The sequence below is a fragment of the Podarcis raffonei genome, chromosome 3 (genome assembly GCF_027172205.1).
Source record: "Podarcis raffonei isolate rPodRaf1 chromosome 3, rPodRaf1.pri, whole genome shotgun sequence".
NCBI classification, from domain to species: domain Eukaryota; kingdom Metazoa; phylum Chordata; class Lepidosauria; order Squamata; family Lacertidae; genus Podarcis; species Podarcis raffonei.
In genome coordinates, this window is record NC_070604.1 from 74259270 (window position 1) to 74275848 (window position 16579).

Genomic DNA, 16579 nt, shown 5'->3' on the forward strand with positions numbered 1-16579 from the left:
CTCAGTTGAGGTGGATGCAATGGGGAAAACGGCAGACTCTCGGCGAAAGAAGCTAAAATACTAAACGCTCAGAATAAAACTGCTTCATAGCAATGATAAGTGCCAGAGATGATTTCGTTTCCCAATGCTGATAATCATGGGGATGGTGAAGAAACTCAAACTCATAAATGTGCTTCTTAGAAGTAGCTTAATAATGGTTTGATAGGAAATAGCACAGCCACTGCCGAAGGGTCCACCAGGCTAAAGCAGTCAATCCCAAAATAAGGATTGTCTCATTACCATTAGGACACCGAAGGACCACCAGTCGGCGCTTTGAGTGTGGCCTCGCCGGTTGACCACCTCTGGGGCCATGTACTCTATTGTCCCACAGAATGAATATGCTCTCTTGTCATGATCGATGGCTTCCTTGCTCAGGCCAAAATCTAAATAAAGGTAGATTAAAAAAAGAAAGAAATTGAGTATGTGAGTCACTTTAAATACACCAGTCAAGACACAGAACCCGATTCAGCTCTAGTTTTTTTTAGTAAAAATTATTAGTCTCTTTTCTAGAAGAACCAAGAAATGAACAAAGGGAAGAGAATTTAAAACCAGAAGCCACATGTAAATCTTAGAAGCTGAAATATAAACTTTATAAACTTCTTCTAAGTTTTGAGTGTTGCGCTAAGTTGGTGGCTCTGGAGGTTCAGCATTAGCAGATGCTGCCATCAAGTTAAAGTGGGCTTGGAATAGCCTTGCAATGTAAGTGGTCTGCAGTGGCAAGGAGTGAATTTTAGTAAATCTGCAATGGGAAGGAGTTCCACAACTGAGGAGCACCCCCCAAATCCTATCCGTTTTCTGAACCTGATGCAAAATTGCTATCATTTAGGGGGCAGCTTTGCTGCATCTGAGAGATTGTTTATTTAATTTCAGTTTCTCAAAGCAGCTTACCAAGAAGAAGTAAAACAACAACGTGCTAAACTTAAAACCTAGATTAAAACATCAGAAAACAAGGCCATTAGAACGGCATCTATTAATTTTCATTGCAATGGATTACAAAGGAGATGGGATTTAATTAGCTTTAAAGCTAAACCTTAAATCGTGCCAAAAGAGATCAGGAAGCCAGTGAAAGTTCAAGCATGTATCTCAGTGTCTATTCATCACCAGGAGGAAATGACAGGTAGAATGCAAAAAGATGGAGCTGCTACATGGGGTGTGGGGGATGCTACACACCTGTAATCTTAATGTGTCCTTCTTCATCTAGAAGTATGCTGGAAGATGATGCATAGAAAAGTTTAGGACAAATGGAAAACATATTAAATAAAGTCAGAAGATGCATAATTCAGTGTGAAGAAAACCACAGGCATCCATTAAATCTCCCTCTTATATTTGTGTATTGTAAAAGTCTCCGCATGAACAAATGCAGATCAATGGAAGAGGACCAGGCTTGGATCCTGAACTAGCCACCGTGTCTCAGCCTCAGGTCTGCATCTCTAAAGTGGAAATAACATTACACTATCTCATAGTTGTGCCCGTAAGACAGACAAAGTATATAGTGTACCATCCCATTGTGTAATTTATTATGTTGATAATTTTCCTTCGGTGATCCATAAACTTGCATGTGAATGTCCTGCCCCATTATTATTATTATTATTATTATTATTATTATTATTATTATTACTACTACTACTACTACTACTATTAAAAATAGGTGTTTAAGGTTCCAATCAAGTTATTCAAACATTCTGTGAGGTTGTTCACATAAAATTCAGTAATAAATACAATAGAGAACCTTTGGAAACATCTCAGTAAAACAATACCATATTATTAAACTATCAATTCAACATCAAAAATATGGATTAAGAAAATCATCAAGCCCAGGCCAAACAATCAGAGCCACAACCACAATTACTTTCCTTTAAGGCAAGGTTTTAAAGGTCTGCTTGAAAATATCCAGGAATGGGGACTCCTTAATATCATATGGAATGATATCCCACACTTTTGGAGCCACCACTGAAAAATCCCTGGCTCAGAATGATGGGTCTGCACACATAGTCTGTAATTTCTGTGGGGCACTGTAATTTTTTCTGCTATTTTCCATGCTAGCCAGGCAAAAGCAGTCGATGAGGATGTGGAGAGGGCTGGTGAGAAGTGTGCCTGGAGAAGATTCCCAAGGGCCTGGAGGTTCCCCACTCCTGATCTAATGGATGGGCCCCAGGAGTACAAGGTAAAGGGAAAATGCAACAAGTAGCTTGCCATTTGCTTCTTTCCCACCCCATCCAATGAGCTTATTCTTCACATTCCTTTCTATTCATCCATTTGGGCAAGGGTAAAAAAAGGACTGTGTGTGATTCCCCCTATCATTTTTTTTAAAAAAATAAAATCTTTTGAAAACTGCAACAATAACTCTCACTCCCACATTGTTGTATTTTGCAGTGAAATGTAATTTGAAAGGAAGTGATACTCGGTAGAACATTTGTGGGCTGGGAACAGACTGTTGCGGAGAATAAATGAATAATGAATACTGACAGTTGTCACTACTATTATTCAACTACTATCTCTCTATTGCCTTTCTGACAAAGCTTGCTTCTTCTGACAAAGCCGTGCGCATAAGAGTTGTACACCACAAAAAGAGTATACAATCCTTGCTGCTCAACAAATCTTCATTTAAGACAACAATGCTGTTCTAAAATCCCCTTATCTGTTTCTAACACAGAAGAGAGAGAGAGCGAGAGAGAGAGAGCATATCTTCCATAAGCAAGGGAGAAACTGAATCTGAATTGCTATTTGTTTTTCTGCCTTGTATGCCCCCACTAAGTTTTCCTGGAAGGAGAGAGGAATGTAGTCCCTGGGGATGTTATTAACCCAATGGAAAATTGGCTGGTATGGCCCTGGCAAAAGCAAGGGGGTCAGTAACTGAGTTTGGGGTACCTTTTCCTCCAAGGAGCTCAAGATGGAATACATGGTTCTTCTGCGCCTCGTTTAATCACCACAACAACCATGAGAGTTAGGTTAGACGTTTTTTATCTAGCAGGCACCCTTGCCCACTAATGTCAAACTATTTGAATGTGTAATAATTTCCAGAGGGGCTACCACATTAGTCTACTGTTGCTGCAACAACAGCAGAGTTTTGAGGCACCTTAAATGCTAACTGATTTGCCATTTGAAGTTGGTTATTCAATACAGTTGTGTCCTGTTTTCACCCCAGTTGAGCAAGTTGGCTTTCTTACCCACTCACCCTATTCTCACTCCCCACTATAGACACAGTTTCTTATCCTCTGAACTTTCAGGATGTTCTCTAAGCTATTCAGATAAATGAGAATATCACTCCAAGAGACATACATTTCATGAGGAAATTGATGCAGGGTCTCACAGGCATTTTGTGATCCAAACAGAGTAACCCCATTTAAAAATCTTCCCACATGCATTTCTGCCCCAACTTACTTTTCTGGTTTCAAATCCCTGTAAATAATACCAAGACCATGGAGATGATCTAAAGCCAAGGCCAGCTCAGCTAAGTAGAACTTAACATCTTCTTCTGTAAACATAACCTAGAGAGAAGCAGAAAAAGCAGTATTTTTTTAATGCACAAGTGGATTTATTTATATTGATACTTTTGCTAGGATACTATGACAATATATTGGTCCAACAAAATCAACTGATTATAAGCCAAATGGAAAACAGGCTAACAATTCAAAAGCCAAAAACTGGATTCTGCTAAATCCATTTTGATTTACCGAAATCAATTCAAATATTGGATTTTGGACATTTATATTTATATCAAATTTGCGATACTGTCCTGTTCCTCACATCCAAAAGTTCCAGTCCATCATAAATCCATGTCTACCCAGAAATCATGAGTTCTAAGAAGTGTGGATATGATTGCAACCAAAATTTTACAAAATAAGTTTATCGCTAACATGTGAGAGCTGAATAACCTTAGAAACAAAAGCAGAATAGGTGATGTTATTTCCCACTTACAGATGGTCATTTTGGAGTCTGTAGGTATCCTATAAAATGAATCAAATTTTATGACCGCCCCCAAAACACTGATCTGGTTTGCAATTAGTACAAATATGTAGGTTCCTATAGAAGAGATGGTGACCACTTTGTTCTTCTTTCTGTTGCTGTGAGTAAAGTAATGGTTTAACTTAGCATGACACCCAAAACCAAGCTGATAGTTTGTCTTGCTCCAGGTAAGCCACAAACTATAACCATGGTCTAGTGTTACATATGAACTGGGCTGATTATTTGCTAATCTCTCTCAAGTTTTTTTCGGGTTTTTTTATACGACAAATCTATCAAATATGAATTAAATCAGTCTTCTTGAAATTGCTCTTTTGGCTAACCTAAAATGAGCCATAGTGAAAAGGCCACATTTACATTTTTAAAATGAAAATGCGCTTTTCTCCATAACTACATTCTTTTTTTAAAAAAACCAAACAAACCAACAGCAACATTATTTCCGTGTTTCCACAACGTATGTAAAGTTCTGCTTCCCAGTATTATAATTAATCCTCCTTATCCCAACTAATATGTTGGGAGGTTTTTCTTATTACTAAATTACTTATTACTAAATACAAACTAAGGTTTTTCTTATTACTAAAGGAACGATGGCTAAATCCTTGTAAGGAGCAACCGGTAGGCCCCTGCTTTAAAAAAAGAAAGAAGAGGGAGGGAAATAATGCTTAACCGCACATTTCCCAATAGCGCTAACATTGATTCTTTATAGAAAGACAAAGACTTCATTTCTGTGTTCTGGGGATAATGGCAGGATGGCTGTGTGTTACACTTCCATGACCTTGCTTGCAGAGCATATCGAAAGCCACAGGAAGAGGACGGACAGGCAGTTCACCCACGGTCAAAGGAATTGCTCCCTGGAAGTGACTTTAAAAGGCCATCCGCTTCAAGGCAATGACTCTTGTAGTTGACACAGCTCTTCAGGCAGGATTTAGAATTGAGTAGTCATTACGGCTCACCCAGACAGCAGACTCCAAAAAGCTGCATGAGCAGGTTAGAAAAAGAATACTGTATTTTTTTTTAAAGTGGCACATGGTGTCAGCCTGATGTACTCCCATTCACTTTGCCTTGGTGCACTCAGGTCATCATGGCAGAGTTGACTTCCCTTACTCAAGCAGCATTCAATAGGGGAGGACTTAGCATGTTACTTCGCACCTATGCTTATTGCTGAAAATGCATGCGGGCGATGACTTAGCTTAGCACAAGATTAGCTTTTGGTATGCAGGCACTGAGATGCTACTGGGGAAAGGGACCGTAGCTGAGTCATAGAGCACCTGCACTATATGCACAATGGCCCAGGTTCAATCCTTGGCATCTCTGGGTAGCGCTGGGGAAGACTCCCAGTCTGAAACCCTGGACAGCCACTGCCTGCCGGTGTGGGCAATGACAGAGCTATGAGAGCCAATTGCCTAACTCCATACAAGGCAGCTCCCTATGTTCCCACTGCATGGATCACCTGCACAGGGACAGGGTTTCCAGCCAGACAATGAGCAACACGTCCATCAGCCCTGGAAGAGGAATAAAGAATGAAGAGGCAGCAGCAAAGAAAGGAAGGAGCAACAGGAAGACAGACTTGTGTATTGGCAGAGACAGAAAGGATGATCACCATCCTTCGTCATAGTCTGAGGAAGACCCTCTGAAAACAAAGGGCATAAATAAATAACACAAGTCCATTGATTTCAATGCCTCTACTCTGAGTATGGCTTGGTTGGATATTGCCCAAAGAGAGAAATTAATTAAGACTGGAACAGAAAATGCTATCTAAAATATATAAATATTTTGCACTAAGAAAACCAGTTTTTAAAAAACGGAATAGTCCCCTGTTCTGCCCTGTTGAGCAATTAATGTTTTCCTGCCAAAATAAAAGGTTTCCTGCCAACAGTCAGTACCAAGGCTAAAAAAACTGGTAGCATCATCTATTGATTTTGAAGTTTGAATATTCACATTTTAGAGGGATGGGGAGGAACAAGCACAATTTTCCTTTGTGGCAGATGCCAAGGTGTGTCTGAAGTATAAAATGTGTTTGAGTGCTAGAACGAATAAATGGCTGTGACTGAAGGATGGCCAGTGCTCTGCGATGATCAACAGCGCTGCATTTCTGCTGCCAGCAAGTGTTTAGCAGGAGGCATTGCACCTCTCTCCAGCTGCTCCATTGCTTTGCAGATGGTGCTTTGATAGCCGTTGGCACCCTTGGCTGATGGGCATGGCAGGTCTTCCCAACAAACTGCTGTGCTTTGGCTCCAAGAATGATGTAAATGGGAAGATGCACTCTTGATGTTTCAGGGTGTGGTTCAGCAACAAAGCATTTGCTGAGCTTTGTTGTGACCTTGCCTTATCCTCAAGTATATGGGCAGATTACAGCATGTTTGATCCAGTGCAAATAAAAATGAACCCTAAAGATAAATGCTTTAAAGTGCCATGATGCTATGTGTTGGATGTATTCAGGATAAGAGGATTGCAGGGTTGTTGTGAGGATAAAATGGTAATGGGGAGAACCATATCCACCACTTTGAGCTCCTTAATGGAAAGGTGGAATATAAATGTAATGAAAATAAAAATAACTAAATATATGAGAAACTAGAAGGAAGGAATTTGCTAAGAGACACAGCTACCAGTATAGAATTACTTTGGTTTGTTTTTCGAACAAAACACATTAATCTATTGGACTCACCTCTTTGGAAAGTCTGGTGAAAAGGTCCCCACCTCGTAGGAAATCTAGTATAAGATATAGCTTTCCTTCTGTTTGAAATGCTACAGTAGAAAAAGACAGTAGGATATTCAGATATGTTTGTTGGACCTGTACACATTCAGTGAAAGCATGAAGGAGTTTTATGGGAAGGGGATACTAGGTATGTTTTGTTTTGGCAGGGACCATAGTGGCATTGGGTGCTTCTTCCACTTTTTGCATAACAGCAGCTATGAAAGTCTATTATCACAGATAATGGCCTTTCAGTAGGGCATGGCTGGAAGGCACTTGATGCAGCAACTTTGCTGAAGCTAAACACATCTGGCTTTGGTCAGTGCCAAGATGGGAGACTACCTAGTAACTCTGCCTGCACTCCCTTGATATCTATAATGGAAAAGAGACAGAAAAGCATCACCATCACCTTCTGTTGATGGGGACAGAATATTGCAGGTGGCAACTTAATGCTCATTCCATTATTCAAGTCTCTGGGTAGATTAGTGTAACCCACTATCTCTCATGCAATTCTGCTCCACAATGGTGTTGGGAGGTTAAAATACCGCTCTGAACCTCCTGTAGAATAGACCAGGTACGCTGGTAACATAAAAATAAAGTGCTCTTAAGATAAATAAGGTATTCACCATGTTGTTACAGTAACAGCCACACTTTTAACATTTGGGGGGAAAGGGTTCTAGTACTGCGTACCCTTGACTGGATAAATATGATCTATATAAGTAGGCAATCAAAAACCACACATAGATAATGAATTTGAATAGCAAGGGATCCAGTGGAAAATATCCCAAGGCGATTAGGAATTGATTTATAGAGAAATCTTACCATAATGAAGTTTTACAATGAAAGGATGATTCACTTCTGCCAAAATGTCTCTTTCCATTTTTGATCGGACACGATCTCGGACTGTAAAGAGAGAACAATAAAACATCAGGATACCCCACGGTTCAAGAGACTCACGTTGTACGGTTAGATCGGCTGCTGTGCTGCAGCATAATCACGAATAGCTCGTTTTAGTTTTGTATGCGTGTTGCTATCCCCTCAACGGAGCACGCAGGCAAGGAATCAAAGGCAGGCATGTGCTGCACATACAGCTGGAGCCGTTTGCTGCCATCGTTGGTAGCAGGTTCCCTCTGCTGAAGAGCCAAGTCACTTAGGAAAACGGAGCAGTGTGAGCTGCTCCAGTGCAAATGGGAAGAAGAGCTTTTTATGTGCCTACAATTCTATCCTGCAGGTGCATAACTCTTCTTTTGTATGACAGGCCATAGATACTTGCCTTTCTTGATAAACAGGGAGTTTACAGCTTGATTTTTCTTGCTAGAAACACACCTAGAATGGCAGTGGCAGTAGAATAATTCCCAATTCCCCAACTTATCAGGCAGCACCATTTGCGGCACAGCGGGGGAACATCATAGGTCTCTTGCATGGTTAGAAGCAGCTCTGTACGCTTCCAGCTGGCTGGAGGACGGGGACAATGGGACTTTGGGAAGCCAATCAGCTGCCATGATGGGCTCCCAGGGCTCCCAGGGGTGGGGCCTTGGGAATGGACTGGACAGAAGACAAGTCTGCCCCTGGGTTATAAAAGGCAGACCATACCTGCTCTCCTCATCTCAGTCATGCCAGACTTTCCCACCCACCCACGCTTTCATTTTTACTGCACTTCATGCTGCTTTGCAGAAATGAATTTGCTGTCCAATGACATTGCTATGGACAGATGTTGGTTGCTGGTTTCAGGGCTGAGGAGGAATTCTGTCCACAGGCGGACTGGCTTTGGTCCCATGGATTTTCACTTGCCTCATAGCAATCATCACAACTGAAGATGGCAGGAGAGGCACTGGGCTAGATGCTGAGGAACAAAGGACAAGAAAGGGACATCCAGCCCAAGTCTATAGATGGATCCCCTTAAGTGATTCTAGAGTGTGGTGTTTTCTGTCCAGAACCCCATTTTAGAGCCATAGCATCCCCTACCATTGGCTGAATGGGGTCTACTGGAAGAGGTTCATACTGTAGAGGACCCCAACACTGGCGAACCCACATTGGTTGGCTAACAGCAGATCACCCAGCAAGTGGATTGGGTGATTAAGGAATCTCTGCCCATTGCCTATGCCAAACCTATTCTTCTGCTGTCAATAAAGTTGTGGCCTAATTTCAGTCCAACACATGGTTCTATGTTATTTGCCACCTGCTCCCCCCCCCCCCACTCACAGCTTCACTGCATCCCGGCCTGCCATGAAAACTATCTGTTTGTTAGGCTGATTATTTGTTAATAGTCTAGGGTGGTTTTTTTTTGACTAGTGAAAGCTAATGGAAGCTAGTGACAGCAGTCTCCTAATACCTGGAAAGCACTCTTTAGATTTTGGAATAAGATACCCATCAGAGCTTTGAGAATGCAACAACTGACTGGCTGAGAAGAGACACAGGCAATGAAAAGACATTTTAAATACAACTAGAGAGCGAGCAAGCTGAGAATTACTAGTTAGAACTTTGTTGTACTTTTGAGGGCTGCACAAATTCAGAAATAAACCCCACTGAGTCCAGTGAGGCTTATTTCTAGGTAAATGGATCCAGGACTGCAGATTAGTCTGAGTAAACGGCTTGCTCCCATTATGTCCTGCTTGTTGTATATTTGTATATAAAGCAAATCTTACAAAGATACTCTCAAACCTTCTATGCTTTCACCAAAAGTTATAGCATGGTTTCTGAAACTGCTCACAACTTGGGGAACAATATATAATCATAGCAGCAGGTATTAACCACAGATCAGTCCTAAGTGTATTCAAATATTTGTCCAGACCTAATGTTACTAGTAAGGATGACTCATGGAAAACCACCTCCTGGATGCAGTTTTGATAAAAACACAATGAGTAAGAAGAAAAGTCAGAGGCTAGGGCAGAGGAGACGAGTCTTATTTTCTTGGGCTAACAGTCATGACTGTGATGGATCAAGTGAGCAGAGCCCATGAGAGAAATCTAATAAGGGAATGTCTATTGGGTTCAAACTAATTTTAAGAAATGACGCAGAATATGTATAGCAGGAATGTCTTAACCACATTTCAGATGAATTTGCAAGATTCTAATTAGATGGGATGCAGGTGGCACTGTGGTATAAACCACTGAACCTAGGGCTTGCCGATCGGAAGGCTGGCGGTTTGAATCCCTGCAACGAGGTGAGCTCCCGTTGCTCAGTCCCAGCTCCTGCCAACGTAGCAGTTTGAAAGCACATCAAAGTGCAAGTAGATAATATAATAATAATAATAATAATAATAATAATAATAATAATAATAATTTATTATTTGTACCCCGCCCATCTGGCTGGGTTTCCCCAGCCACTCTGGGCGGCTTCCAACAAAGATGAAAAATACACTAAAATGTCACATATTAAAAACTTCCCTGAACAGGGCTGCCTTCAGATGTCTTCTGAATGTCAGGTAGATGTTTATCGCTTTGACATCTGATGGGAGGGCGTTCCACAGGGCGGGCGCCACTACCGAAAAGGCCCTCTGCCTGGTTCCCTGTAACTTGGCCTCTCGCAGTGAGGGAACCGCCAGAAGGCCCTCAGAGCTGGACCGCTCTGGCAGGAAGGTAAACGGCATTTCCGTGCGCTGCTCTGGTTTTACCAGAAGCAGCTTAGTCATGCTGGCCACATGACTCGGAAAAACTGTCTGCAGATAAAAGTCGGGTCCCTTGGCCAGTAAAGCGAGATGAGCGCCACAACCCCTGAGTCCTTCGCGACTGGACTTAACTGTCAGGGGTCCTTTACCTTTAGTCATTAGATTATATCATATGGTCCCAATAATACTTTCCTTTCTGATAAGAATTTGGATGGACTTGCACACTCATTTACCATACTGCAAGCCACACAAGGGCAGCTTTAAACCCACCTTATATAGCTGCATATATCCAAAAGTGTCATCTCTAACATACACAACAAACTGCCAAAAAGCATCACTACTGGATTTTTGTGTGTGTGTTGGTCTTGCATTGGACATATGTACATTGTACATATGTTAGCAAAAATAGTACCTTTAACTAAGTTAGGGTTTCTATGCGTCCAGAATTTGCTGGACATACCCGGAATACTGTAGTCAGAAGCAGTGTCCAGGTGGAAATCGGCAAAATGTCTGGGAAAGCCATGTTGTCAGTGTCATTGTTGCCATTTTCCTAAAAAAAAAAAATAGCTCAAAATGGGCATTTTGTTGTGGTTTTGCAAAAATAGTTCAACAACATTTGTGTCTGCATTTTCACTTTTTGAAATATGTTAACCCTAAGCTATGTGATTCTATGAGTGGTTAGGAAGTTGCTTCCACAACCTACCACACAGTGTTGTAGTACAGAAAAAAAGGAGAGGGACCAATGTACACTGTCCTCAGCTCCTTGAAGGAAGGGTAAGATTAAAAGTGTAACCAAGAAATCAGTATAGGTGCTTAGCATCAAAGTGTGTCAATTGGTTCAGTCTTTGTCTGTATTCCTGACCAAGAGTGAGCATGCAAAAGTTGCTCTGATATCAGTAGGGATGACATACTCATAACTGAATGCAGGATCACCCTAAGTTATGAACAAATATTTACAGCATGGTTACTTGTAAATAAATCCCACTGAGTTTCATGCCGCTTACTTCCAAGTATGAGTGCGTAGGGTTACAGACTCAATAACTGATTCAAGCTTTGCCCACCCATATTGCAGTAAAACCAGCCAAAATCCAAATGTATGCATTGCAGACATTGGCATTTTGGTGGCAATGCATGATACCTAAAAAAAATGTATTAGCAAGAAATTACTAATTTTCTGGTTTAAATTGACTCACACTGACAAATCAATTGAGACTTTATTTGATTAATCTACCAATTAAAAATTACTAAAGCCTGCAAGCAGCAGAATTTTACAGAGATAACGCAGCTTGGAAAGGTCGCTGTCCAGTCAAGTTTGTTATGGGCCTTAATAGAAACTTTATTAAAACAATGATTCATTGAATTTCTGAGGCTGCTAAACAACAGCTTTACAAAAGATGACCAAACCCTGAAAACTACAGTAACACGAAAAGTAGAACAGCAGGATAACAGTACAGACCAACTGAGCGGCATAAAGAAAACAATCTGCTGAGCATTTGCAAGGCATCTGATGAAAACCAACAGGGAGGCTTTCTCTAGAGCCCAGATGGAGAACTCATGCCTTTTGAAATGCTTCCAGACAAACTCCCATCATCCCATGCTGGCTGAGGCTGATGGGTGTTGGAGTCTGGAGGGCAACAGGTTCCCCATCCCTACCATAGACATTTCCTGCTGGTTACCAGAATAAAATGTAAGCTTATCACTAACTTCCTTAAGTTTGTTTGGACACCCTGACATTCTTCATATATTTGTCAAGATTTGAGCAGTGACATCACATGTTGCTTTAATTCCTCTGCCGCTGCACTTCCCCCATGACCTCTCTTCTAGTCCCCTCTCTTTTCTTTGTTTTTCTTGCATGCCTGGCTATTGTATTTTCTTTCTTTCTTTTTTTAAAAAAATCCCACTCTGACTGCTTATTCTGGTAGCCTACCAATGACATGGGTTTCCCAGAAAAAATCTGAATTGGAAAATGTTCCTAATTTGCACTGGAAAATTTCCATGTTTGTGTTGGAACATCTTCTGATGTCCTGGAGAGTGATCTAATTTAGCATGGTTATTTTACTTGCTTTTACTAAAAACTAAAAACTGTGAAGCTGCAAAGCTTGCCTAATATTGTATTTGTACTTATTCACAGTTAGTAATGAACTTAAGAAACAATAAAACAAAAAAAGCTTGCAAGATTTCTGTCTGACATCACTGTAGCCCACTTTTGTTGTCATTTCTTTTTTCTCTGTTGGATGGGCTGGCTAGGGCGAGGTGAGTTATGTAGGTCTTGTCTTTTGTTGTTTGCTTGGTCTTATTAAAAAGAAAACAAGCAAATAAGCAAATAATTATAATAAAGAGGTTTGTTTGACATCTGAAGCATTTGTTACCCAAATGATGCTGGTAACGGAAGGATTGAGCTCATGAAAAAGAAGAGGGGGCAGGTGAGATGATTTGGGGACAGATGAGGAGTTGCTACTTTTACTTTTGAAAATGGCAGACTGTATAAAGAAATAACACTCCTAGGTTTTCTGTAATGGCTTGCTAACATGAATAACCAGAAAGAATTAGCAGGAGAAAAGAGAATTAATATTCAGCATATGCACTTCTGAGCCACATGCCTTCCATTAAAAAATCCCCCTTCCTAAAAACAAACAAACAAACAAACAAATAATATGGGAAGGTGCCAACTCTCTGCGTTGCCTAATGACAATAATAATTGGCCATACTTCTTGCAGAAATCACGATAGGCTCACTAATTGAGGAGAAGTAATAATAATAATAATAATAATAATAATAATAATAATAATAATAATAATTTTTATTTATATCCTGCCCTCCCCAGCCGAAGCCGGGCTCAGGGCGGCTAACAACAATCAAATAATCAAACAATCAAATAATCCAACATTTTAAAAACATTTCATTATAAAAATTAATTAAAATCAAATTGATGGCAACCGTTAAGCAAAATTCTGTGCAGATTGCCAGAGGAGGGGGTCAGGCTGCGCCCTGACCAAAGGCCTGGTGGAACAGCTCTGTCTTGCAGGCCCTGCGGAAAGATGTCAGGTCCCGCAGGGCCCTAGTCTCTTGTGACAGAGCGTTCCACCAGATTGGAGCCGCAGCCGAGAAAGCCCTGGCTCTAGTTGAGGCCAGCCTAACTTCTCTGTGGCCTGGGACCTTCAGGATGTTTTTATTTGAAGACCGTAGGTTCCTCTGTGGGGCATACCAGGAGAGGCGGTCCCGTAGGTACGAGGGTCCTAGGCCGTATAGTGCTTTAAAGGTTAAAACCAGCACTTTAAACCTGATCCTGTACTCCACCGGGAGCAAGTGCAGCTGGCATAGTACCGGATGAATGTGATCTCGCAGCGAAGACCCCATAAGGAGTCTCGCCGCAGCATTCTGCACCCGCTGGAGTTTCTGGATCAGTCTCAAGGGCAGCCCCACGTAGAGTGAGTTACAATAATCCAGTCTGGAGGTGACCGTCGCGTGGATCACAGTGGCTAGGTCAGGGCGAGAGAGATAAGGAGCCAATTGCTTAGCTTGGCGGAGATGAAAAATTGCCGCCTTTGTTGTAGCTGCAATCTGTGCCTCCATAGAGAGGGAGGTATCGAAGATTACACCCAAACTCTTAACGGACGGTGCTGGCACTAATTGCACCCCCGCAAGAGATGAGAGTTGCCCCTTCAATCCCATATCGTCCTGTCCCAGCCAGAGGACCTCTGTCTTCGAAGGATTTAACTTCAACCTGCTCCCACGTAACCATCCAGCCACAGCTTCCAAGCATCTGATCAGTGTGTCTGGGGCCGAGTCAGGATGGCCATCCATCAACAGATAGAGTTGGGTGTCATCGGCATACTGATGGCAACCCAGCCCAAAACTCCGGACAAGCTGGGCGAGGGGGCGCATAAAGATGTTGAAAAGCATTGGGGAGAGTATCGCACCCTGAGGCACTCCACACACCAAGGAGTGGCGCGATGACAATTCTCCCCCAAGCGCCACCCTCTGTCCCCGACCAGAGAGAAACGAATGCAGCCATTGAAGGACTGTGCCCTGGATCCCCACGTCGGCAAGGCGGTGGTCCAGGAGTTTGTGATCGACCATGTCGAAGGCTGCTGAGAGGTCTAGAAGAATCAGCAGCCCCGACCCACCTCGATCCAGCTGCCTGCGGAGATCATCTGTTAGGGCGACCAGAGCCATCTCGGTCCCATGACCAGCGCGGAAGCCGGACTGGAATGGATCCAGAGCCGATGTTTCATCCAGAAACCTACCAAGCTGTTCAGCAACCGCTCTCTCAATCACCTTACCCAGGAATGGAAGATTCGAAACCAGGCGGTAATTGGATAGATCTAAGGGATCTAATGATGTTTTCTTTAAGAGCGGGCGCACCACTGCCTCCTTCAGTTCCCCTGGGAATATCCCGGTGCCAAGGGACAAATTCATGATATCCCCCAGGGGGGGCCGCACCTCATCTGGACACGCTCTAATCAGCCAAGACGGGCACGGGTCAAGAGGACAGGTGGTGGGCTTTCCAGCTCGGAGGAGTCTGTCCACATCGGCTGGGGATATCCGGTCAAAGTGGTCCAATACTGGACCCGAGGACAGTCGAGGGGCCTCCAGTTCCTTTATTGTATCCAAATTGGCAGGGAGGTCATGGCGGAGCAACAAGACCTTCTCCGCAAAAAAGCTCGCAAATGCCTTACAGCTGTGTGTCAGATTGTTATTTAAATTTGGCTGTCCTTCAAGGGACGTTAAAGACCTAATTATACTAAATAATTGCGCCGGGTGAGAGCTAGCGGATGCAATGGAGGCCGAGAAGTAGGACTTCTTAGCGGCCTTCACTGCCATCTCATAGGTTTTCATAAAAACCCTATAAGATGTTCTTGAGGCTCCGTCACGGGCACCCCGCCATACTCGCTCTAGCCATCTGAGGTCCCGCTTCATTTTCCGAAGCTCCTCGGTAAACCAGGGAGCCCGGTTTCTGCGGGGTCGCAGAGGGCGCTTAGGTGCGATCTCATCGATGGCTGCCAGAAGTTGGATATTCCAGCCCTCAACAAGCTCAGTCAATGAGTCGCCAGGGGGAGCAAGGTACCACAAGGCTTGACGGAATCTATCAGGGTCCATCAGCCTCTGTGGGCAAGCCCAAATCGGCTCACCACCTAAGCAGGGTGGGGGTGGAAAGTCAATCCTGGCTTTCAGAGCGTAGTGATCAGACCATGGCACCTTCATTGAAGGAGACATGATCACATCTATACCAACGCCAAAGATCAAATCCAGCGTGTGGCCTGCTTGATGTGTGGGGCCCGAAACAAACTGGGAGAGCCCTAGTGTCGCCATGGAAGACACCAGGTCCACAGCCTGTGAGGAGGGGGTGGCATCAGCATGGATGTTGAAGTCCCCCAATACCAATAGGTTAGGGAACTCCAAGGCCCAGCCGGCCACCACCTCCAATAGGCCTGACAAGGTGGCTGCTGGTGCGCTAGGTGGCCGGTACACCAGCCAGACAGCCAAGCTCACCTCAGAGCCCCACACTAGGCCAACACATTCAATGCTGGGGATCGATGGCGATGGTAGAGCCCTGAAAGAACAATCTTCCCGGATTAATAATGCTACCCCTCCCCCCTGGCCCACAGTCCGTGACTGGTGGAGGATGGAGAAACCCGGGGGCGCCATCTCTCGTAAGGTAACAGTTTCCCCTTCGCGCACCCAGGTCTCCGTCACACAAGCCAGGTTGACCCCCCTGCGAGGTAAAGAAATCTCGCAGGGTGGCGGTTTTGTTGCCTATAGACCTGGCATTGCACAACACCAGTGACGGAGGTGAGTAATCCTTGCTCACCCTACCCTCGTCCCTCGGGATGGGGTGCAGATTGGAAGGAGTACGAGCATATCCATATCTCGATCCCCTTCGCCTATAACATCTGCTCCCACCGCCATACCTCCCTCGCCCCTCCACGGTAGCAATCCCAAGCCTCATACTAGCCTCCATTTACAAAATAAAAACAAAACAAAAACAATTATACCTAAACAAAACCAATCCCCACCCCACTCAATATTCAACCCCAAACCAAAATAAAACAGAACAAAATAAAAATACATAGATAAAAACCACTGTTCACGGTGGTACAACAAAGTAAAAAGTAAAAGCACCTTTAAAACACTTTAAAATATATAAAAACATTTTTAACATTTGCTGCAGCAGCACCAGTGTCCTTAAAGCTGTGGCGGAGGTGAGTCTGGGCCCCGTCCCCTAGGCCTGGTGGAATTAGCCTGAAGAGGGAGCGGCCTTCCCCAACACTCACGGT

The 16579-nt window shown here is 43.3% G+C and overlaps 1 protein-coding gene across 5 annotated transcripts in view; it reads right to left on the minus strand.

Annotated features, from left to right (window-relative positions):
• RPS6KA2 (ribosomal protein S6 kinase A2) overlaps nt 1-16579 on the minus strand; it is a 175223-nt gene that overhangs the window by 35134 nt on the left and 123510 nt on the right. For 4 of the 5 annotated variants that reach the window (XM_053382383.1, XM_053382385.1, XM_053382384.1 and 1 more), the window contains 5 exons: nt 7517-7597; nt 6668-6747; nt 3421-3527; nt 1210-1247; nt 280-422 (listed from right to left, as the gene is read on the minus strand). In XM_053382383.1, coding sequence (XP_053238358.1) covers nt 280-422; nt 1210-1247; nt 3421-3527; nt 6668-6747; nt 7517-7597 — 449 coding nt within the window. Of the gene's footprint in view, nt 1-279; nt 423-1209; nt 1248-3420; nt 3528-6667; nt 6748-7516; nt 7598-10761; nt 10870-16579 lie in introns of those variants that run through there. The other variant, XM_053382387.1, reaches the window with a different exon arrangement.